The 25,084-nt window shown below is 43.9% G+C and overlaps 1 protein-coding gene across 1 annotated transcript in view; it reads left to right on the top strand.

Moving 5' to 3' along the window:
• LOC124616010 (UDP-glycosyltransferase UGT5-like) overlaps positions 1 to 25,084 on the top strand; it is a 105,927-nt gene that overhangs the window by 65,965 nt on the left and 14,878 nt on the right. The window contains exon 6 of the mRNA XM_047144226.1: positions 19,661 to 19,880. Within this exon, the coding sequence (XP_047000182.1) occupies positions 19,661 to 19,880 (220 nt within the window). The remainder of the gene's footprint in view (positions 1 to 19,660; positions 19,881 to 25,084) is intronic.

Genomic DNA, 25,084 nt, shown 5'->3' with positions numbered 1-25,084 from the left:
GAGGCCGTTGCCTCTGCAGTTGCTAAAAAGGTTGCTTCCCCTGTTCAGGAAACACGTCAATGTCTGCCTCTCCACAGATATGTCGTCGTTGTACACGTGGGATTCTGTGGTTGTTCTGTGGGATTCATGTCAGGCGTTTTGGGTGGCCAAATCATCCGCTCGAACTATCCAGAATGTTCCCCAAACCAATCGCGAACAGTAGTGGCCCGGTAACATGCCACACTGTCATCCGTAAGAATTCCATAGTCGTTTGGGAATATGAACCCCGTGAATGGCTGCAAATGGTCTCCTATTAACCACACATAACCGTTTCCAATCAGGGAGATGATTTGGACCGGAGGATCCAGTCCATTCCATGCAAACACAGCTCACAGCATTCTGGACCCACCACCAGCTCCCTCAGTGCCTTGTCGACAACTTGGCTCCGTCGGTTCTTCGCCATACTCGAACCCAACCATCAGTTCTTATCGTACAAAGTCGGGATTCATCTGACCAGGCCACGGTTTTCCAGTCGTCTAGGGTCCAACCGATATGGTCACGAATGCAGGAGAGGCGCTGCAGGCGACATAATGCTGTTAGCAAAGGCACTCGCGTCGGTCGTCTGCTGCAATAGCCCTTATTTCGGCGCACATTCCTGACGGATACGTTCGTTGTACGTTCCACATTGTTATTTGCAGTAATTACAGGCAGTGTTGCTAGTCTGTTAGCACTGACAATTCTACGCCAACGTCGCTGCCCTCGGCCACTGTGTTGTCCGTGGTGAGAGGTAATGTCTGAAATTTGGTTTTCTTGGCACACTCTTGAAACTGTGGATCCCGGAATATTGAATTTCCTACCGATTTCCAAAATCGAATGTCCCAGGCATCTAGCTCGACCTACCACTCCACGTTCAACGTCTGTTAATTTCCATAGTACAACCATAAGCACGCCGGAAATGTTTTCACATGAATCACCTGAATACAAATGATAGCTCCGCAAATGCACTACTTTTCTACATCTTGTGTACGCAATGCTACTGCCGTCTGTATACGTGCGTATCGCTATCCCATGACTTTCGTCATCTCAGTGTACTTGCGTATGGTTGAAGTGCGCAAGTCACCTCAACTTGGCACGCCCCATGGTTCGTGGGGTCTTTCAAAATAGTTAATGACAAATATCTTGTAAAGTTATCTATGTCCACGAACGTATCTCTCAATGAGTATCCCATTTTCATGGTCTAGTACCAATATTTTTCAGCGGTTTGTGTAGACGGTAAACGGGAAACTTCCCGATTTTGTGTGCGAATTTAGAGGTTGATGAGAGTTTCAGCACTATTAGAAGCTTTTTTTTTTTTAGTCTTTAATCTGCGAAGCGAGGGTAGTTTTTCTCTGTTACAGGTAAATCAGCAACGTGTATGACGTACTTGGTGAAAACGGAAGAAGTTTAACGTTAAACGTGACGTCAACAATGATGTCATTATAGACGGAACACTAGCTCGGGCTCGGGATACGTGTGAAGGAAACTCTGCCTAGGGGCTAGCCTTAAGCGATTTACAGAAATCGCAGAAAATATAAATCTGGATAGCCGGGAGTGAATTTGAACCCCCGCCCGCACGACTGCAACTCCAGTGTCTCACACACGTGCCATGTCTTTCCGGCGACGTGGATGGTAATCTACAGATTTGTTGCTTGATCAGAATGAAAAGTCCAAGAGTAAATCGTTACCGTGATAGTGCTGGCTTAGCCCATTGTCCTACAAATTCGTTTGTTAACAGCGCCAAATATCAACAGTACAAGGACTGAAATTTCTTCTAAGACCAAAGGCTTTTCCTCTTATGCAGGGCGAGAGATTCACGATAAATGCAGGCCAGGTATGAGGCCAGTGTCGCTCTTTGTAAAATCGGACTGGGATTCCATCCGGACCTGCTGATTTATTTATTTTCAAATCTTTAAGTTGCTTCTCTACGGCAGTTACGCTTATTCCTGTGTCGTTCATACGGGAGCGTACCCGACGGTCAAATGTCGATATGTTTGTACGGTTCTCCTGCTTGAAGATTTCTTGAGCGTGAAATTTAAAAATTCCTCCTTCGGGTAAGTTAAATCGAGTGTTGTCGGTTTTAAATTTATGTACGGTTCCAGGACCTCATGCGTAATACGATTTCTCAATTTACTCATGATTAGGTTTATGGTTGAAAATGATTCTTCAGATGAACGTGCAGTTTGGAATGAGGAAAGAACAGCCGGCCGGAGCGGCCGAGCGGTTAAAGGCGCTACAGTCTGGAACCGCACGACCGCTACGGTCGCATGTTCGAATCCTGCCTCGGGCATGGTTCAAATGGTTCAAATGGCTCTGAGCACTATGGGACTTAACATCTGTGGTCATCAGTCCCCTAGAACTTAGAAGTACTTAAACCTAACTAACCTAAGGACATCACACACGTCCATGCCCGAGGCAGGATTCGAACCTGCGACCGTAGCAGTCGCGCGGTTCCGGACTGAACGCCTAGAACCGCTAGACCACCGCGGCCGGCCTCGGGCATGGATGTGTGTGACGTCCTTAGGTTAGTTCTAAGTTCTAGGGGACTTATGACCACAGCAGTTGAGTCCCATAGTGCTCAGAGCTATTCTTTTTTTTTTTTTTAATCCAGCAACTGCATTTCAAAGTTCCAGTGTCAATTTCACAGAAATAAAAATTTAATATTGGTACAGTACTATCAATCGGTTTTTAAACAAAGACTAACGTCACTTTGCTGATTTTGAATTTTTGAAAGTTGATGAGAAAAGTTTCACTCATAGTTAAAAGTGTTGCTTCAATTAGCAAATCTCAGTATCAGAATTATTTTCTAGGAGACCTTCTGAAATAATTAGAAAGTGAATCAAAGTTTCTCTTTCTAAACCTTAAACAAAAAGACATAATTTATTTTCAAATGAAATAATTTCTAACATCAACAAAATTACAATTCGTGGCCACCTGTTAACGAACTACCAGTTGGCTTTTGTCACGGGTTCTTCGGCAGACGATGGTCTGATGAGATTTTCCTGACGTTTCGCCAGCACTAATGGCTGCCATTGTCAAAGTTTCACCCTCCATAGCTGGTGGTAGACTGAAGTCGAGCTCGCGGCTGCAGACTGTATGTACCTAGCACGCCAAAGTGCAAGGGCTATTCCGTAGTCATTACTACTGCGGGTTTCCCCTTGCTACGTTTGCTGTAGCGTGGGAATCCATGATCCGTTCACCCTGAGGCTTTCTCCCTTCTTCTTGAAGCTACTGTCATGCTTGTGTATCTGCATTGCTTCCCTGTTTAATTCTGTGAGTACCACTCGTTACATAAAAAGCGTCATAAAATCAAGAACTGGGCTACGTGACACATCGGAAAAAGACATGTCGGGTACAGCCTTTCTGTCGTACATTCCCAGGGTGACCGACAGAATCGGATATGTATTGTGGAAACACAGCGTAAAGGCTATTTATAAACAAATTCAAAGAGTGTCTCAGATTGGGAAGAGAGAAGACCCCACTTGCGATGTCGGGAATATCCCGCATACCATGTACATGTGGAAAAATCTGTGTTGGTATGACTGGACGATCAGTCATCACCTCAGGTAAGCGGCATTGCAGGTGGTGGCCAAATCGGCTGTAGCGGGGCACACGCTGTGTGAGGCTGGCCACATAGTAAAATTCGCCGACAAGGAATTTCCTCGTGTAGAAAAGAGCTGTCACACCTGTTTGCTCAGGGAAGCTATGCAAAAACACAAACACGACAATACCTCAAACAAGAAAGAAGAAATCTTCAGGGTAAACAGAACCTGAATTCCAGTGCTGCAACGAACGAACGTTGACGGTAGGAGGGGGAGAACCGCAGCAGTAATGCCCACTGAAAAGCCCTTGGGCGTTGGCACAATCTGCGGCCGCGAGCTCGACGCTAGCCCACCACCAGCAATGGAGGTGAAGTTTTACCAACGCCAGCCACTCTTCGCCAGCAATGGCGGGTGGAATTTAAAAATGCGAGCCACTCTTGCAGACGAAGTGTAAGAAAAATCGTCAAACAAACGTCGGCCGAAGAGCCCGAGACAGAAGCCAACAGAATTGTGTTTACTTTCTCCTGTGGGTTACTATTAAGCTGGTTTAGATTAGACGTAACGTCTACAACGAAGTAAATGGACTCGCTCAGGCCGAAAAATCTACTTTTGCACATGGGCAAAAGTAGATGCACATGGGCCACCAAGTTTCAGCCGCACGCCCTCACGTAGAAGACCCACTCTCCGTGGACCAGAGAGCTACACGTGGCTAGCCAGCCGCAGTTTGGCGACCACTGCCCTAGTAAAACCGACAGAATGAAGATTTATGTTCAACACACTCTTTTCACTGTTGAAAGCTCAGTTCCATTCTATTTCTGTGTCATTTTCGTATTAACTGGTACATTAGGAGGTCAGTACTAACATGTGTTTAATATTCATCATCATATAGTATTCTTTCAGAACTTCTATCCCTCTCTCTCTTCCCCCCTCCCTCCCGCCTAACTCTCTCTCTCTCTCTCTCTTTCTCTCTCTCTCTCCCTCCCTCCATCTCTCCCTCTCCCCTCCTTCCCTACCTCTGTATGCACAGCTAGCAAAGACAGTTGCTACAGCACAAAAGAGTCATGCAAGAAAAGTCGAACTGGCACCACCTTGTGTACTATATGTTTTGATATGCAAATGATTAGTAACTGCACGCAGTAGGTGCGAGTGACACTGACTACATTTGGCATATAAGGGAACATTACGCAGCGGTTTTCGTGTTCAGAAAGGCCCTTTGATTGTCGTTTGCTTGCTAGAAGCTCGTGTTACGTCTCGTGTATGAAGGAGATGCGTAAAGCAGCACGTGTCCGAATTTCGCAGTGGTAGCAAGTGGTCCTGTTGAGATAACGATCTATCGTTCCGCGATATTGCTTCACTGAAATTATGAGTCAATAAAACGGATAGAGACACAAAATATTACGAAACAATCAGAGATTACGCAAGACCACCAACGCACAGACATACATTACTATACAGGCTTAACCCTATACAGTACCACTGGTGTCACCGAAGAATTGCCGTGTGAAGGCCAATACAAAGGACGTGTAAGCGGCTGTTTATTTACTGATAAAACAGTCGTCAAAATGGGGACAAACTGATAAAACTACGTTACGTTTCGAGTTTCGTCGTCGGCCGATGCGACAGAGCGGTTCTAGGCGCTTCAGTCCGGAACCGCGCTGCTGCTACTGTCGCAGGTTCGAATCCTGCCTCGGGCATGGATGTGCGTAATGTCCTTAGGTTAGTTAGGTTTAAGTAGCTCTAAGTCTAGGGGACTGATGGCCTCAGATGTCAAGTCCCATAGCGCTGAGAGCGATTTGAACCATTTTTCGAGTTTCATAACATCTAGAAAAATGCGTCGTGTTTGGCTGTAATTTTTCGTACAGCAGACGGATGACACCAAAGAAGGAACTTGTCTCAATGTAAGCATAACTAGAAACAAGTTCCATATTTTTGTTTTTGTATTGTATGTAACCATAAATAATTGTAATACAGAAGGAGAATTTTCACACTGCAGCGGAGTGTGCGCTGATACGAAACTTCCTGGCAGATTAAAACTGTGTGCCAGACCGAGACTCGAACTCGAGACCTTTGCCTTTCAGGAGTGCTAGTTCTGGAAGGTTTGCAGGATAGCTTCTGTTAAGTTTGGAAGGTAGGAGACGAGGTACTGGCAGAAGTAACACAATTATAATACAGTTTGTCTTATCCGAAATACCGGCAATGTTGAAATAATTTATACATTTTTAACGGATTTTAAGAAACGTAGCTCATTGATATGTTCTTAACCAGTTCTGATTAACTTCGGCTATTCTTCGAATAGTATGCTTGTTATGGCAGTCTTCTATAAGCAGAGCGTGCTATTTGTCGTTGATAGCAAGTGTGTTCATTCATTTGAGTGTTCTTACGAAAACTATTGTGTGATTTAAACCTGTGAACGTGTAACTTGAGTTTAACACATACATTGCAAAATCGTGTTAAGAAAATCAACTGTTACGCAGATATTTACTCAATTGTAGAATTTATTTAGATCGCCTCGTAAAGCTCACATCGTAATTTCATTTCAGAAAATAGTAGTAGTACCACAAACAAACTTCCTGATGGCGCGCTCTTACTTAAAAAAAACTTGAGGTTTCAGTAAAAGATGCTCCATTGGCAGCCTACTAATGTATGTCTGTGCACCAACGATACCACTCGCAAACACAACCGAAATTACAGCTTGATAAGCGAAACTGATGGAAACCATACATCTGTCAAATAAACTATTACAAAATAGTTGCTCTAAAGAAAGGAAAGGCAATTTGAAAATTCTATCTGATGACAAGTCAGATTTAGTGCAACCAACCGTTATTACTCCAAGAACACAAATAGATTGTAATTAAAATAAAGACACAGTGACGTAACCACTATAACGTATTGATGTCACAGCCATATCAAGTATGTAACAAATGGCATAGTAATGTTTTATAGTTATTATTTACGTGTAATATTAGAAATATTGTACCGGAATTATGTACCGTTTACTTACAGATGACCTGACGATGACTATTTGCTCACAGGGCTGTTGTACTGATTAATACGGTCTGACTTAGCAGCGTTTTTGGAATCGTAGTTACAAAACGTTAAATCGATGATAAGTAGGACCATACTCAACGCCAAGTAGGAACATAACGACCCTACGAGACTTGCGTACTGTGCCGTGGAACTTGAGTTATTCAAACTGAACTCGGAAAAAAGCCTGCAGAGTCACATCTATTAAAACATTAACATTACAACTTTGTTGTATGTTACCAAAATCCCCATAGCATAACCTTCATAGAAAAAATGACACGATTAGGTTACAGAGCATGATCAATTTATAGGCAATAAGCTGTTACAGAAAGGTCGTGGTGATTGAGCCCCACTTCACTTCGAAAGCAATACCACACGGGTTCCCTAACATTAATTGCAGATATATAACATATCCCACGTTTCACAGCGATAATACACACATCAATAAAACTTTTGCATCACCCCTGTTTCCATTACTCCTGAAGATAGACGTTGGCTGTGTATGTTATATCACAGACACTAATCCTTTGACTGTTCAGAGATGTCAGTAAACCCGCCCAAAGATGTAAACAACCACGCATGAGCAGCAGCTATTAGACGTAGGGGGTCCGATAACCGATCAGTTGCAGTCATTCCACCAGGAAGGAGGTACAAGAGTCGTGTTGTCTATAGTTCAGCCATGCCTAGACGGTCAATACCACGGTTCGATCGCGTCCGCATTGTTACTTGGTGCCAGGAAGGGCTCTCAGCGAGGGAAGCGTCCAGGCGCCAGGCGTCTCGGAGTGAACTAAACCGATGTGGTTCGCACGTGGCGGAGATACAGAGGGACAGGAATTGTCGATGACATGCCTCGCTCAGGCCGCCCAAGGGCTACTACTGCATTGGATGACCGCTACCTACAGATTATGGGTCGGAGGAATCCTGACAGCAACGCTACCATGCTGAATAATGCTTTCCGTTCAACCACAGGACGTCGTGTTACGACTCAAACTGTGCGAAATAAGCTGCATGATGTGCAGCTTCACTCTCGACGTCCATGGTGAGGTCTATCTTTGCAACCACGACACCATGCACCGCGGTACAGATGGGCCCAGCAACATGCCGAACGAACCGCTCAGAATTGGCATCACGTTCTCTTCACCGATGAGTGTCGCATATGCCTCCAAACCAAACAATCGTCGGAGACGTGTTTGGAGTCAACCCTTTCAGGCTGAACGCCTTAGACACACTGTCCAGCGAGTGCAGCAAGGTTGGATTCCATGCTGTTTTCGGGTGGCATTATGTGGGCCTGACGTACGCCGCTGGTGGTTATGGAAGGCGCCGTAACGGCTGTACGATACGTGAATGCTATCCTCCGTCCGATAGTGCTACCATACCGGCAGCATATTGGCAAGGCATTCGTCTTCGTCGACGACAATTCGCGCCCCCATTGTATACATCTTGTGAATGACTTCCTTCAGGATAACGACATCGCTCGACTAGAGTGGCCAGCATGTTCTCCAGACATGAACCCTATCGAACATGTCTGGGATAGATTGACAAAGGCTGTTATGGACGATGTGACCCGCCAGCCACTCTAAGCGACCTGCGCCGAATCGCTGATCAGTTATAGGACAATCTGGACCAACAGTGCCTTGATGAGGTTGGGGACAGTATGAAACGACGAATACAGGCATGCATCAATGCAACAGGACTTGTTACTGGGTATCAGACATACGGGTGTGCATATTAATCTGGACCACGACCTCTGAAAGTTTCACTGTACGGTGGTACAACATGCAACGTGTGGTTTTCATGAGCAATAAGAAGAGCGGGAAAGATGTTTATGTAGGTCTGTATTCCAATTTTCTGTACAGGTTCCGGAACTCTCAGAACCGAGGTGATGCAAAACTTTTTTTGATGTGTGTAAAAAAGAAAAACCTAATACTGACAGAACAAATATGGCTAAAAGTCGAACCCAGGTCAGAATTATTCCAACATATATTTTAATGTGAACCTTTCAGGTACTCGCAGTTGTTCTATGTCCACACATCACCATGTTATAATTTTCTACATGGAGCCCCTTACACTCTTATTTGAATATTTTCACGTAAGACCAGCAATTGCGTTACTAAAATCTGAAACCACCGGTAGTATTATTAAAATTCAAAGCTACATCTTCATACAATAATAAATTTAAAAGCACATTAATATAGAATGTAAAGATCATCTTCTATCACGTATGTTACAGTTCCACTTTTCTAGCTGCCGTGACTTGTTCGGGCCTTTCTGTTTATTGTCCACTCGGATAACAGGTAGATACTGTACAATAGAGTTCCTGCTCCCCAGCAGGATACAGCAAAATCAGCGTGAGGTCCCACGACACAGTTAAAATTCCACAGTTAGATGAAAATGATTTGATATCAGAAATACACTATAACCTAGTTTTCACATCACTGTTTTGTGGACTTCATACGCGCACAACAGCACATGCACTAACCCAGTAGGCAAACAATCACCAATAACGCATCTCCCATTATGTGAGTTATACGTAGGGAGCGAACAAGGAAAGACCAACTATACCGCCCATGACATTTGGTGTAAACCACAGTGAAAACAAGCAATGAATAATGTCAGTTCCTGCCTCGTTGCATGAAAAGCAGCTTCCACCACGTCCATGATATACAAGCCTAGTTCCACTCTGAAGGCTGGGACTCAAAATCTCCATAGACTGACATGGTAACCACTGCAAATTTCCACGTCAGTCACAGATCGACTGCCATAGTCCCACTTGTTACACACACGTTCTTTTACATCCTGCCACAGATGAGCCTGCACTTGTTATCACTCTGCAATTCCCCATGCAACAACAACCCTAGCTGCCGCCTCCATGCTCTCTGTGTTACACGACAAGCAGCCCATTGAAGTCACAAACCTATGGATAGGTAAAGATATACAAACCAGCAAAGTACTAGAGGGCAGATGGGTTGTTCACTAGGCCATTTAGGGTCGTACAGTCATGTCGTGTACGTAGATTTAGGAAATGGACTTGTCTGCAGAAAAGTGAACATTGCTGCTGCACCCCTGCACGTTTATATGCTGTAGAGCGCTGGTGCATGTTACCCACAGTCGTCAGACTTGTGCTGTATGGCATTGTGGTGACGATCTGTCAGACACTAGAAATCATTAAGAATGCTATTGCGTCACAGGTGGACTACAATCCCAGCAGTGCCACCAAGTCAGGCAGGGTGGCGGCCTGAAACTCTGCTAATTGCTCTACAGAACATTCTTATTGAATTCAAATATCAATGCCCAAGAGTGTCACTCTCTAGCCCTGCTTGGAGTGTGTGTAGCTGTGCAGGGGAAGGCTACAGCTTCCCTTTAGGACAGAGATGCTGGCAGAATTGGTGCCTGCTGCAGACACCAGGTAGAGTAGAGGCAGTGGCTTACCCTCAACATGACAGATGACGATCTGCTACTGGGCCCTAGCGGTCAGGCCTACAGAAGGCCAGCTGGGTGGTGACAGTCACAGCATCCCGTCAGTCGCAGCTCAGTAGTCGTCACTGCAGCTTTGCAACTCACAGCTGAAAACGTCCCTCCAACATGCCATGGTGCTCCACGGTAATTTGAAGGTGACTACTCATGTAGATTGGACCTTGGTCTTGACTGGACCACGAAAGCTGAATAGAAATCCACCAAGACAGCAATAGTCTATGGTGGGTGCGCTTGTGTGCTCTGGTACAGTGAGGCAACAATGACATCATGCATCCTGGTTTTCCCATTTGGTTAGCTCTATTGGTTGATAGATGATTTCTCAACTTTACTTTCAGACATTTCTTTCTGTTGCGTCAGTAAATGAATAGTTGCTCTTACAATTGATCTGTGCTTTCTGTGACACTATGTGAAGTCACCATTATGACGTTACCCTTCTGTTACCATGGTGTCATTATGCTAAATTCACAAGTAAGTCACTTTTATCAAAAGATATCTCTCATTGTTGACCTTTGTTATTACGAATCGAAGCTCTCCCGCTATACAAAGAAAGAGTGAAGAGTGTCATAGAAATATGTGTGGTATTAGAGACATGTACATTCGTAAGTTGCATTTATTCTTCTTAATTGTTTCTCTCACACTGTAGCAGGATATGCCCCCCTAGTTCTCAGTTTCCACATGGTGCCATTTTATGCTTCTTAGGGCTGGAAACCTGCCCTCCTGAGGTCAATATGAAGGGTATCTACGGAACGTTGCTTCCGTCTCCCGATACGTCGATTACAGTCGTCTTTCAGCGAAAACCCTATAGTTGCTATTGTTTCTTGATCTGCCCTAAGTGCGTCTCGATAGCAATGAAGATAATTTCCCTTTGGTTTCAATGATAGGTACAACTCCATACCGTGGATTTCATCATCAGTGATATGGTAATGATGTTCTAGGGCAGAAATCCACCGAAGCTCCTTGGTTTCCATAACAGCAATGCTTTGCTCTGCTCCTTCCATTGCGGGCTGACATTGTGTTCTGTACAAATCAACTTTGCAGACTGCAAAATTAAGTCTGTCAACATCTTTATATAGCAAGGCACATCATGCATCGTCAGATCTTTTAAGTATATTTTAGTTAGTTATTTAATTTCATGTTTCATAGATGACTTGAACGACTCTTTCGTTGAAACAATGTGTAAAGACTCAATTTACAGGACATGTGTGCATGGTTTGTTTTAACATAATGAACACATTATGTTTTGTTCCTACTCAAAAAAATTACACTTAAAAAGGATACAAATTTTTATTTATAATGGATCCAATGTAAAATACTGTTAATGCATGTGAATTTGGTAGTAATGTAATTTAATTAATTTAATTGATATTGACTCTGAGGTGTTTACACATCACCCGTCACTCTCATTATTGATTATTCTATAGGAATTTTTTAAGATAGTTTCAACTTGGATGAGATAAGCTATAATGTAGTAGATCTATTGGAAACTGTATCTAGGAAGAGGTTCAAGACATAATATATTAGTGAAGTATTTTAGTTACACTGAAAATTTTTCTCTGCAGATCAAAACATTTTGGTTCGAGACTGTATTGTATTGAGTTTTTGTTTATTCAGTTATTTACAGAAATAAATTCCTTGTGTTACATTGTCATATTATTCATTTATCTCATAGTTTATTGGTGATGTAAGTGATTTATGAAATATTAAATTAAATGTGTTAAAGTAGACTTAATTTGTTGTAACTTTGGTACCAGGGTTTACAAAAATTTTAGCTATTATTTTGCTTCTCTCGATTAAGGTTGATTTACAAATAACTTATAGTTAATATGTCATAATTATTGTTAAGTTATTTTTAGAAATGATATGTTGATCGGTTCCTTAGATATCTAGTTATTTAAGAAAAAAATTAACTTTTTAAAGTTAAGATATTTTTACTTAATTTTTAAATTCAAATATTAACTTATTTATTCTTTAATGGATAAGTTTTAAAGTTATTAACCTATAATGTACTTATTTTAGAATATAATAGTAAGCTTTAAACTAGCTATCTTTAAGATTATGTTTGAGTTCATTATTTTAGAGTTTGATTCGATAATAATTTTGGGCGTTTAATTAAGATTTTAGATTTAATTTAAAAATGTTTGTAACAATGATGATTTTAGTATATTTACTTGTATTTAATATTTGCTACTGTTAACTTGTTGTAAGGAACTATGCAAAATTGATTTCTGCCTGTTTGCCAAAATCATGTCCTCTTGATAATATTTTGAGTTCTGGGCTGCTCACTTAGTCATTTTTTAAACATCCACTGTATTTTTACCATGTCAAAGGTAGCATAATGATTAGTCTCTTAATCAGTGGCTTGATGAGAAATCAAATGTCTCTTAATAAATTTTTGAGTTTAACTTTTAAGTCAAAATTTATCGTTAGGACGAGAAGATCGTATAGAGCTTAACATTTTACTTTTATAGACTTTTTGCTTGGTCTTTCTACATTTAATGATAATGTTTTGTTGAGTTGAGGTGAAGAATAAATAAACTCTTCTTCTTCTTGTTCTTGTTCTTCTTCTTCTTTCGCTTTGACAGTCTTAGGACCACGTTAATTCGCTTCAGCTTCGTTTCTTCTGGTCTTTCTTCTTTCCCAATATTCTTTCATTCTCATACTTTTCAACCTCCTTCGTTCTTCTGTCAAAGATGATTTTGTTCTGGGTCTCGTTCTGTCCTCGAAAGCTTAGAAGCCCTGAATTTTTAATTTAAAAATTACCCTGTTGTATATCTCTGGTTCCTGTATTCTGATATCTTCCAGATCTCTTTGTGTCTTTTGAATCCATCGTACTTTGGTTTTCTTGTTCATCAGAAATTGTGTGATTCGTCGTGTTAACCTCCCCTGGTCCATTCTGAGGATGTGTTCGAAGAACGTGCTCCTTCTTTTCCTGATGACGTCAGCAATTTTTTCTATCTTAGTATTCAGTTCCTGGTTGGCTGGGTTTCTAAATTGATCATCTTCTGTTCTTCAAGGACCTAATATTCTCCTGAGAATCTTTCGTCCTATCAGTTCTAGCCTCTTGATCACTCTGGTTCTTGCGATGTTGGCAGTTTCTGCTGTGTACAGAACTTCAGAGTGGATCACTGTTTGGTAATGTTTCAGTTTTGCGTTTGTCGAAATATTCTTCTTATTGTAGGTTTTGATAGTTTGTATGCTATGTTCATTTTGTTTATTCGTCCTCTCATTGTTTCTTTTTCGGTCAGTCCAATGTCTATCCAATCTCGAAGGTATCTGAATCCCTCCACCTTCTTAATTTTCCTTCCTTCTGTTGTCATCCGTCTAGGAGCTGTTGTGATGTTTGTCATATATTAGGTCTTCTCGATAGAGATCTGTAGGCCTGCTTTAGCTGCCTGTCTCTGCAGTTCTGTGATTTGGTTAACTGCCTCTTCTAGTGATTCGGACAAGATCACAGTGTCATCTGCGAATGCTAGACAATCTACCTTTACTCCCTTATTATCACACCCCAGTCGTGTTTTACCCAGCCCTTTCATTCCATGTCGCCACTCTCTGATCATCTTATCCAGGACACAATTAAAGAGCAAAAGGCAGCGTCCGTCTCCCTGTCTCACCCTGGTTTTAATCTTAAAGGCCTCTGACAGCTTTCCTCTGAACTTGTCCTTGGATGTTGTGTTGCTTAGGGTCTGCTTAACCAGTTCACTGGATTTTCTACCCAAACTCATCTCCCCTAAAATTTGGAACAGTGTGTGTCTGTCTACAGAATCAAAGACTTTCTTGAAGTCTGTGAACGTATGCACTAACTTTTTGCTCTTCTGTTTTTGATAAGCGATTATCAAATGGTTCAAAATGGTTCAAATGGCTCTGAGCACTATGGGACTTAACACCTATGGTCATCAGTCCCCTAGAACTTAGAACTACTTAAACCTAACTAACCTAAGGACATCACACAACACCCAGTCATCACGAGGTAGAGAAAATCCCTGACCCCGCCGGGAATCGAACCCGGGAACCCGGGCGCGCGAAGCAAGAACGCTACCGCACGACCACGAGCTGCGGACAAGCGATTATGTTTTAGATTCAGGATCTGTTCTGCGCGTGATCTCTCCTTTCTAAAGCCTCCTTGGTGCTGATCAATTGGTGGGTTTCATTGTTCTTCCACTCTGTTTAGCAATGATTTTGAGAATACCTTATAGGTCACAGGTATTTAAGAAATTCCCCTGTAGTTCCCAGGTTCGTCTTATCGCCTTTCTTGTGTTTAGGATGTATTAGTGCCGATATCGAACGTTATACAAGCTGCTCTACCTCCCAGATTTTTCGTATAGTTTGTGTTAGTTCTATGATCACATTCTGGTTTGCATACTTTAAGAGTTCTGCGATAATCATGTGATTCCCAGGTGTTTTGTTATTTTTCAAGATTGTTATAATGTTCTTAACCTACTCTATAGTTCATGGTTCCGCGTCATGGTTTGGTTTTTTCTCATTGTAATTGAATGTATCGGATGGCGCTTCACAATTCAGGAGGTGTTCAAAGTATTCGGCCAAGATCTGACTCTTTTCCATGTCTCCATACACTGTCTTTTCTTCTTTATTCTTAAAGCTGAGGTTTGGAGGATCACAGCTACTTCAGTTGGTCTTCAATATTCTATAGAAGTCTCACGTGCTGTTCTTCCAACAGTCTTCTTCTATTTTAGTTAAACGTTCTTGCAAATATTTCTTCTTGAGACATCTGATAGTTTTAGCAATGGTTTTCCTTACTTCTTGGAATTTCTTTAGATTTTGTGGTGTTTTGTGAGAGTACCAACCGACCCACGCTTTCCAACACTTTTCGATTGCTTTATCTCCTACCGAGCACCATGCATGTTTCTTCCTCTTCTCCAGGCAAACTGTTTCCTTTGTGCTGTCGATCAGTGCATCTGTCAACTGTTCCCAACCTTGATGGTTCTTCTAATTCAAGCTCACCTTAAAATCTGTGCGAATTGTAAGTTTCTCTGTATCATACTTCACAATATGGGTAGTGTTTTTAGTCTGATGGGCTCTTGGTAGAATTTTGATTTTTATTTTGGATAGGAAGTGATCTGTGTCTAAATTTGCACCCCTGAGGACTTTGACATTTTGAATTTCCTACTCTGCATGTCTTGATATCGCTACGTGGTCAAGCTGAAACTCTCCTAGCAATGGATTGGGAGATACTCATGTTTTCTGTTTTCTTGAAAGGCGTTTAAACGCCGTTGATTTCATTATCATGTCGAATGTATTACAAATTTCCACTAGTCGTTCGCCATTCCGGTTAGTCCTGTTGTGGGATGGATAGTTCCCCATTATATTTCTGAACTTTCTCTCTTTCCCTAGCTGAGCATTGAAATTTCCAAGTAGTATGATAGCATTCTTAGTTCGAATCTTGGATAGTGTTTCCTCCAGGTCTTCCCAAAATTCTTCTACTTTCTCTGGGTCGCTTCTAATAGTGTCGTTTATGGGAGCATGTACATTGACCATGGTATATATTGTATTTGCTCCCCTAAAGGTAAGTTGGAAAGTCTGCTGTTTCTAGAGCTGAAGTCAGTGATGGCTCCCAGGATTTGGTTATTGATTATAAAACCTGTGACCAGTTGAGGTACATTCTTCATTACTCGCTTGCCAGGTTTTCCCTTCAGAATGTGATATCTTTCCGATTCAAATGTTGCTTTGTCTGTATGTCTTATTTCTTGTAATGCAGTTTCAATAATTCTTTGCTTGTCCAAAGTATCAGTAAGATGTTTCAGTTTTCCAGTTTTGAAGAGTGAGTTGTCATTGAAGGTAGCAAAGTATGACACTTTCTTACTTTTCTGTCTCTCACATGCTGGTGGGAGCTCTCCAGATTCAGTTATCTCACTAACGTTGTCATTGTGGATTGATTACCACCTGGGATAGTGCTTTCTATAAGCGAAATTGCTGTCATGCTGAATCGAATGATTTGTGTTGGGGTCAACACCTAAGCGTTGACAGGGTTACAACTGGGGTACTTAGCCCCAGAGGTGCCCTGAGATGTGACCTGGCTTGTTTTTTACGACTTATTTGGGTGTCAATCCTCCTCTTTATGCAGGATTGGGACTGGCAGCAGCAATTTTGGGTTACTCAATCCAAATGTTAGTACTGCAAGCATATAAATAAACTCTTCATTGTGAAATAATTGATTTATATTTGTTAACATTTTCAATAAGTTACGATCGTAAGATTAAGTTACCTTAGGGTAAAAGTCTAATTGTTTTTAAGAGCTGATACTGACAAAACAGATTACGGCCTCGAATTTGGATTAAGAATAATTTTGGTTGCAAGAGCCCAGTGATTATTTCTGATCGACCTTTAAATTCTTATATGATGTGAGTTCAGACCGGCTTCAGCCAGATCGATTTCTATCCTAAAGTTATTTATCCACATAAGCTACCAGTTTTTAAACAGCAGTGTATCCATAGAATATGCGTTTTCCTGGTTTAAGGTTAGATTTGTAAATTTTATGTTAGTGGGCAAAGATGTTCGTTGCTGAACATTGAGCTACTTTCTGAACCACTGACATCTTTAGTAACAGATAATAAAGGTCATTTTTCATCAAGTGTTGTAGGTATGTACCTCACTGGTGGTCTTAAATTGTGGTGGATTATTTATGATGAATATGTTTAGGGAATATATGTGCTGTGAAGCCACAATTAAAATGTTTAGATCCTGGAAAAGATAGCTACATGATGTCTATGGGTGAACACCACATATTATTCCTATTGCTCGCTTTTGTGCAGTCAGTACCTTGCAAGCTATGTCACGAGATTAATTCGTTTGTTTCCGAGATTAGGTTTTGTACAAACTATAAAAGTAGCTAACTGAACTATTTCACAAGCTTAGTAACATAGTTCTTCCAGTTCAAGTTAGAATCAACACATACACCCAAAATTTTGGAGCGTCCTACCATATTTACTGACTTCTTCTCATATGCGTCATCAGTTTTTGTAGGACTGTATTTCCTGTACACATCTGAATATAGCGTTTCTTTTTTTCAATTTGGAGAGAGTATCTTTTCTGAGAACCAGTTAATAATTCCACTGTGGCTGTCCCTCCAGTGGGGTTTATCGTAGCACGAGCATCGTCTGGAAAAAATACATATTTAATGTTAGGTAGAAGACTATTAACATATACAGGGTGATTTTCTCCACGGTGTACAAACCCTAGGGATTGATGGATAAGACGATACGGAACAAAAAAGGTCTAATGAACATATCTCCGGAAATGCATGGCTTCGATGCTAGAGACCATTTACTAAACCATACTTTGTCTCAAAAGTATCGTGTATCCAGAGCCAATCTGAGATGTAGAGACACTGGAGCAGTGTATTCACGCTGCCTTTTACTCTATTCAGATGCAGCCTGGCCAATATGAATGCATGGGACAAAACACGCTATTGAATACTTAAGGTATCTGGAAAAATTCCTTTTGCCAGTGATGCATTTCGTATATTATGAATGACATTATTTATTAAGTTCAAAGAAGTTTTCATAATTCTGTTTGAAATTCTGTCAACATCACACGAGCTTTCGGTTTTTTAGAGATTTATTAATTTCGGTGAAGGATACTGGTGTGCTTAAAGCTTTATGGAATGACATTTTTAACACATTCTCTTGCTTCTCCAACTGCACCCTATAATTCCTATAACACAAAACCATATTGTATTATTACATGCAGGGCGTTACACAAAGGTACGGCCAAACTTTCAGGAAATATTCCTCACACACACATAAGGAAAAGATGTTATGTGGACATGTGTCCGGAAACGCTTAATTTCCATGTTAGAGCTCATTTTAGTTTCGTCAGTATCTACTGTACTTCCTCGATTCACCGCCAGTTGGCCCAATTGAAGGCAGGTAATGTTGACTTCGGTCCTTGTGTTGACATGCGACTCATTGCTCTACAGTACTAGCATCAAGCACATCAGTACGTAGCATCAACAGGTTAGTGTTCATCACGAACGAGGTTTTGCAGTCAGTGCAATGTTTACAAATGCGGAGTTGGCAGATGCACATTTCATGTATGGATTAGCATGGGGCAATAGCCGTGGCGCGGTACGATTGTATCGAGACAGACTTCCATAACGAAGGTGTCCCGACAGGAAGACGTTCGAAGCAATTGATGGGCGTCTTAGGGAGCACGGAACATTCCAACCTATGACTCGCGACCGGGGAAGACCTAGAACGACGAGGACACCTGCAAAGGACGAGGCAATTCTTCGTGCGGTTGATAATAACCCTAATGTCAGCGTCAGAGAAGTTGCTGCTGTACAAGGTAACGTTGACCACGTCACTGTGACCGAGCGAGGTAGCGCAGTGGTTACACACTGGACTCGCATTCGGAAGGACGACGGTTCAATCCCGCGTCCGGCCATCTTGATTTAGGTTTTCCGTGATTTCCCTAAATCACTCCAGGCAAATGCCGGGATGGTTCCTCTGAAAGGGCACGGCCGACTTCCTTCCCCATCCTTCCCTAATCCGATGAGACCGATGACCACGCTGTCTGGTCTCCTTCCCCAAACCAACCAACCAACCAACCACGTCACTGTATGGAGAGTGCTGCGGGAGAACCAGTTGTTTCCGTAGCATGTACAGCGTGTGCAGGCACTATCAGCAGCTGATTGGCCTCCATGTGTACACTTCTGCGAATGGTTCATCCAACAATATGTCAATACTCATTTCAGTGCAAATGTTCTCTTTACGGATGAGGCTTCATTCCAACGTGATCAAATTGTAAATTTTCACAATCAACATGTGTGGGCTGGCGAGAATTTGCACGCAGTTGTGAAATCACGTCATCAACACAGATTTTCTGTGAACGTTTGGGCAGGCATTGTTGGTGATGTCTTGATTGGGCCCCATGTTATTCCACCTACGCTCAATGGAGTACGTTATCATGATTTCATACGGGATACTCTACCTGTGCTGCTAGAACATGTGCCTTTACAAGTACGACACAATATGTGGTTCATGCACGATAGAGCTCCTGCACATTTCAGTCAAAGTGTTCATACGCTTCTCAACAACAGATTCGGTGACCGATGGATTGGTAGAGGCGGACCAATTCCATGGCCTCCACGCTCTCCTGACCTCAACGCTCTTGACTTTCATTTATGGGGGCATTTGAAAGCTCTTGTCTACGCAACCCTGGTACCAAATGTAGAGACTCTTCGTGCTCGTATTGTGGACGGCTGTGATACAATACGCCATTCTCCAGGGCTGCATCAGCGCGTCAGGGATTCCATGCGACGGAGGGTGGATGCATGTATCCTCGCTAACGGAGGACATTTTGAACATTTCCTGTAACAAAGTGTTTGAAGTCACGCTGGTACGTTCTGTTGCTGTGTGGTTCCAATCCGTGATTAATGTGATTTGAGGAGAAGTAATAAAAATGAGCTCTAACATGGAAAGTAAGCGTTTCTGGACACATGTCCATATAACATATTTTCTTTCTTTGTGTGTGAGGAATGTTTCCTGAAAGTTTGGCCGTACCTTTTTGTAACACCCTGTATAGGGGGTCTCTGTTAGAAGTACTCGTAACTTGGTCCAGTTGGTCAGTGAACGTGTTCCCGCTTGCAGACCACCCGCACGTGCGCGTGTTCATCACGCACTCCGGCCTGATGGGCACCCAGGAGGCGGTGGCGGCGGGCGTGCCCATGCTCGCCATGCCCATGTTCGGCGACCAGTTCCTCAACGCGGACCGCGTCGTGGCCGGCGGCAGCGGCCTCAAGCTGCTCTACCGAGACCTCAGCCGAGGCACGCTGGCCGCCGCCCTCAACCAGCTGCTCAACGACCCGAGGTGAGCCGCCTCCAATCTGGCACGCCTTCACACTTCTCTGTAACGAAACGTTTTCTAATTGTGTACGAGTTTCCTGTTGCGAAAGTCGAAATGAGTGACACCGATGGAACACAGAAACAGGTAGTGACGGAACTGGGGCTTAACGACGACCATCCTCCCTAGCGCGGTAACATTATGAGATCTGGATATCTACATAGTCGTCCACACGCCACAAGCCACCATACAGTGTGTGGCGGAGGACACTCCTGCTATTGCTCGCTTTTCATCTCTTTCCTGTTCACAAGTCGGCAATATTGCTTGTGAAGGATGACTGTTGGCACAGTCCTATATGACATCTAATTTGGCTGATTTTTCACGTCGTGATCATTTCACGAGACGTATGTGGGAGGAAGTAGTAGTCTTTCGGAATTTCAATAATAAAACTCTCCGAACTAGACAATCCCTCTCTTGTAGCATCTGCCACCGGAGTTCTTTGAGCATTTAAATAATGCTAAGCCTCCAAGACTGATAAACAGTACTCAAGAATCGGTAGAAACAGAATTTTGTAAGCGAATTCTTCATTGGTAAAACTGCTTTTTCTTCAGTATCCTTCCAATGAACCTTAGCGTGTCATCCGTCTTTACAAAGCCGGCCGGGGTGGCCGAGCGGTTCTAGGCGCTACAGTCTGGAATCGGGCGACCGCTATGGTCGCAGGTTCGAATCCTGCCTCGGTCATGGATATGTGTTATGTCCTTAGGTTAGTTAGGTTTAAGTAGTTCTAAGTTCTAGGGGACTGATGACCTCAGAGCCATTTGAACCACTTTTTGTCTTTAGAAAACATTTCACTTCAGATCGCTCCCAAACCTTACTCCTCAGTATTTCTATTATAGTTACTGTTCCCAGTGATTCGTCGCTGGTGGAGTAATCGGACGGCAGAAGATCTCTTCGTCTTTTTGTGGGCAATAAGGTACATTTATTTACCTTCAGAGTCAGTTGGCAGTCCTTGCACCATCTGTCAACGCTCTGCAGGTCTTCCTGTATCCCGCCACAGTCGTGTGTGTGTGTGTGTGTGTGTGTGGTTTGAGGTTTTCGGGCGCTAAGCCACAGTCGTCTGGAGGGGCAAAGTTGATACAGAGAACTCTCTCTCACCTTTTACTTTCCCCTCCTTGGGGAAGTGTAAGGACTAGTTTATAGCCTGTGGGCTGTACTCCACAATGTGTGTTGTGTGTGAGTGATTATCTTTGATTGTTTTGGCTGTCTGTGTATTGTGGTGGTGTTCTGGTGGTGTCTTGTACTTGCCTGGGGTTGGCGAGATGTTGGGTATTTTAAGGATTAAGGATTGTTATTAGGACTTGGAGATTTTGGGATTTTTCTCTTCGTCTTAGGGCGTTTGTGCTTATCACGGGAAATGTCATACCGACCTAGGGAGTGGATGACGTTATTTCCAGATCTGGTAGAGCTCTCGTAGGAAGCCCTTGCCAGATACTGGATGGGGAAAAGGATGCGGCGTACAGATAGTCGGTGCGGAATCCCGTGGGTAGATGCAGTGCCCTCCTGAGGGCGCGGGTCTTCAGCCTCTGGAGTTTGTCCAGATGCTCCTTCGCCACGTGTCCCCAGACAGGGCACGCATATTCCATTAGGGGGAGTATAAGGGCCTGATAGACATTTACTCCTACAGAGCAGGGAAGGGAGCTGGTTGTGTTGAGGACTGGGTATAGGATGGACATTCTGTCACAGACCTTCCTGTGGACGTCGTCTGTGGGGTTTCTACGTTAGTCTCGAGTCCAAGGTTACGCCTAGATACTTGGCAGATTTGGGCCAAGGGAGTCGGGAACCATGTAGGTGCAGGTGAAGGGGGAGACATTGAGGGGGTCCACGTCTTCCGAGTCTCCAGGTCATCAGCATAGCCTGTATCTTTTCAGGGTTGATGGTGATGCGCCAGCGATGAGCCCAAGTTTCTGTGTTACCTAAAGCCCTTTGTAGCCTACGTTATTCGCATTACGAGTGTAAAAGGCTGTGTCGTCAGCTTACTGTGTGGTGTGCACCAGGGGGACTGTGGGAGTGTCCACAGTGTACAGACTGTATTAAATGGGCCCCAGGACCAATCCCTGTGGCACCCCCTGCACGAATACGCCTTTTGGTGGAGGTAGCTGTTTCTATCTCGACAGAGAAAGTTCTGTTCCTGAGATAGCTTTAGATTAGCCTATGGTCCCCCGGAACCCCTGTGTATATAACTTGTATAACAGCCCTTATGGCATACTGAGTCGAAGGCTTTGGCTACATCAGGTAGCAGTATCCCGCAATAGCCTCTGTGATTGAAGCCCTCTGTGGCTGCTTCCACCAGTCTCATGATCTGTTGTGGGGCGGAGTGCTCCTGTCGGAATCCGAATTGGAAATCCGGCAGAAGTTGCTCGTTGGTGATGTGGTCTCGTATGGGAATAAGGAGGAGGCGCTCATAGATCTTACTGAGAGTTGGCAAGAGGCTAATCTGCCTGTAGTGCTGCGGGAATAAAGGGTCTTTCCCTGGTTTGTGTATCACGACCACCTGTTCCGCATGTTTCTAGTAAGCTGGGAACTCGCAGGTACGAATAATCTCGTTGAAGACATTCGCGGGGTTGGTGACATTGACGTGTCCTGGCGCCTTTTTTTACGGGGAGGGACCTAATTACTTTTGCCAAGTCTTCGGGGGTGAAAACTGGGGGTTCGTCTCCTGGGTCCTCCTCAGCATTGAGGAAGACAGCGAGTCGACGACGGACTAGCTCTTCGTGTTCGTTATCCTGGGGTTCTGCCGCCTGAAACTGCTTCTCAAAGGTGTCGACGAGGGCGTTGGCCTTTTCAGTATGGCTGTAGGCTAGACCCCGCTCGCCGTGCAGTGGCGGCATCCTAATGTGTCTTTTGGTGAATTGCTTGGTTGCTTGCCATAGCGTGTCATCGAGGGCTGTGAGGCGCTTTTGCCACTGCTGGTTTCTGTTCTCATTGAGCGTTACCTTCAGCTCTCTCTGTAGACGATTGAGCAGCCTCCTGGTGACCTGATTTCTGGCGATCTTCCACCCTTTTGCCACTCTGTTCTTCTGTCGGATTTGAGCTAGCAAATATTCCGGGAGTTGTACTCGCGGGGGCGGGCCGTCCCGTTGTGGGGGAGTGGCATGTTCCGCTGCCTGTAAGATGGTACCTGTTAGGTCTTGTAGCACTTGTTCTACTGTTTCGGCAGTAGGTGGCTGAGCGCGAGCGATATCAGAGGCGATAGTTTCTCGGTATAGCTCCCAGTTTGTACGTTTGTAAGACGTCTGGTACTGTGGGAGTGATACCCATTCTTCGACATCGACCTCTAGAATCCCGTATTCCTCCTAGTGAGGGCACTGTCCAACACGTCGGACCTACCTCCATTCTTTTAGAAAATGTGTGGGCTTGACTGGGCCCCGTGTTTCGAAGTGGTGATAGTACGCTATTTGCTGCAGTTTGGCGCCTACTCAGGAGATTACTCTAGAGTTCCAATCGGGGTGTTTGACACTGAAATCGCCTTCGATTTGCACTAGAGCAGCTATGTCTCCCTCGTCTATCTCGTCTTGTGGGGCTCGGTAGATTGCAACAATTGTTAGGGGTCCAGTGGCAGTGGTTACTTCCACCGCCACTGCTTCGATTTTATTGGTAGCTGGGAAGAATACCTGGTGGTGGCAATCTCTCTTTTTATGTATATGGCCACTCCCCTGCCTTGGGTTGGCCCGTCCTTATGGTACCTAACGTAATTGGGAACTGTCGCTTTTATTCCCGGTTTTAGGTGGGTTTCCCCGTCATGCATATGTCGATGGAGAGCCCCTTCATGAGTTCTCTGAACTCGACCTCTTGATTAACAATGCTGACTGCGTTAAAGACGCACATTGTCGGGCCTTGGATATTTGGTCGTCTATCCATGATGGGGTTTTGAAACTACTGAGGAAGTTGCAGAGGGGAGCGACTGCTGGACTGCTGCCTGAAGGGCAACGAGGATGTGAGTGTTCTGCTTCTGGACCTCCCTGAATTCCTTCATCATTTCCATGACGACGTTCGTGGTCTGGACCATAATGCGTAACAATTGATCCGAAGGGGTGGACTGCTGCCTGAAGGGCAACGAGGATGTGAGTGTTCTGCTTCTGGACCTCCCTGAATTCCTTCATCATTTCCATGACGACGTTCGTGGTCTGGACCATAATGCGTAACAATTGATCCGAAGGGGTGGACTGAGTGCTTCCTCTGTCTTGGTGGATCTGGTCATTGTTGTGTTTTTCCCGGCGTTGTTGTTGCGTGCGTGTCTGGTGTTGTGGTGACTGGGCTTGCTTCGATTTCTCCACGTTCTCCACATATGTTGACCTTGGTGTGTCAGGCCTTGGTTTACCAAAGCTTTTTCTGTGTGTGTTGTCCTGTTTGGTCTCTCTGTGTGGTTTGATGGGGTGCTGGTGTCTTGATTTCGTGTGTGGGGGGAGGGGAGGGGGGCGGGCTAAGCAACCTTTCCCTTCTGTGTGTGTTTTATGTGGAGCCTTGGTACCCTGCCGTGTCGTGTTTTCCACACAGCACGCAACTTATCTGCGGGTCTGCGGAATCAGACCGCCGCGTTCCCATGGCACCATCCAAGCTCGACATCCCCCCTCGACGAGAAGACACGACAATTCTCCTATCGGATGACGCCATGCTAAACTTTCCAAGTGCCATTTTGCTATGCTGCGAGACCTCAATGTGAGTACTCACTAATGGTTTAATAAAAGCAAAGCCGGAAGAGACTCCTGATTTGTAGCCCGTACAAGCGGGGGCCTATGGCTGAACGAAAGTGAGTAAGCGGAACAGGTGCTCCACGCTTGACTGCCGCTCAGAGAACAGCCTTATGAGGTCTCCAACGTTATCCAGTGGATGAGGATTGGTCATTGTGTGCCCAACCACACGCGAGGCCGATGCGCGGGCTGCGTGCAGGTTGGCGGAGCGGTCTTCAGTACAGCGTGAAGTTTCACTTAGCACCGCGGTACGACATTTCTCTGTCGGCCCCCTTACTTCAGCTCGGCATTTCGTGGTGCCAACGTTGTTTATTCTTTGGTATTTGTTCGTGGTGTAAAAGAAGTTAACAGGTCCAGTGGCTGTTTGCAGAAAATTGTCTATCGTCACAAACCTTAAAAAATGAACAGTAGTGACAGAAGAGAAGTCTAAGAATTCTGTCTTTTTATTGTGAGATATACAGTTGCATAATCGACAGGCGAAAA

The sequence above is a fragment of the Schistocerca americana genome, chromosome 5 (genome assembly GCF_021461395.2).
Source record: "Schistocerca americana isolate TAMUIC-IGC-003095 chromosome 5, iqSchAmer2.1, whole genome shotgun sequence".
Classification (NCBI taxonomy): domain Eukaryota; kingdom Metazoa; phylum Arthropoda; class Insecta; order Orthoptera; family Acrididae; genus Schistocerca; species Schistocerca americana.
Note: the sequence above shows the minus strand (reverse complement) of the source record. Positions and strands in the feature narration are given on the sequence as shown.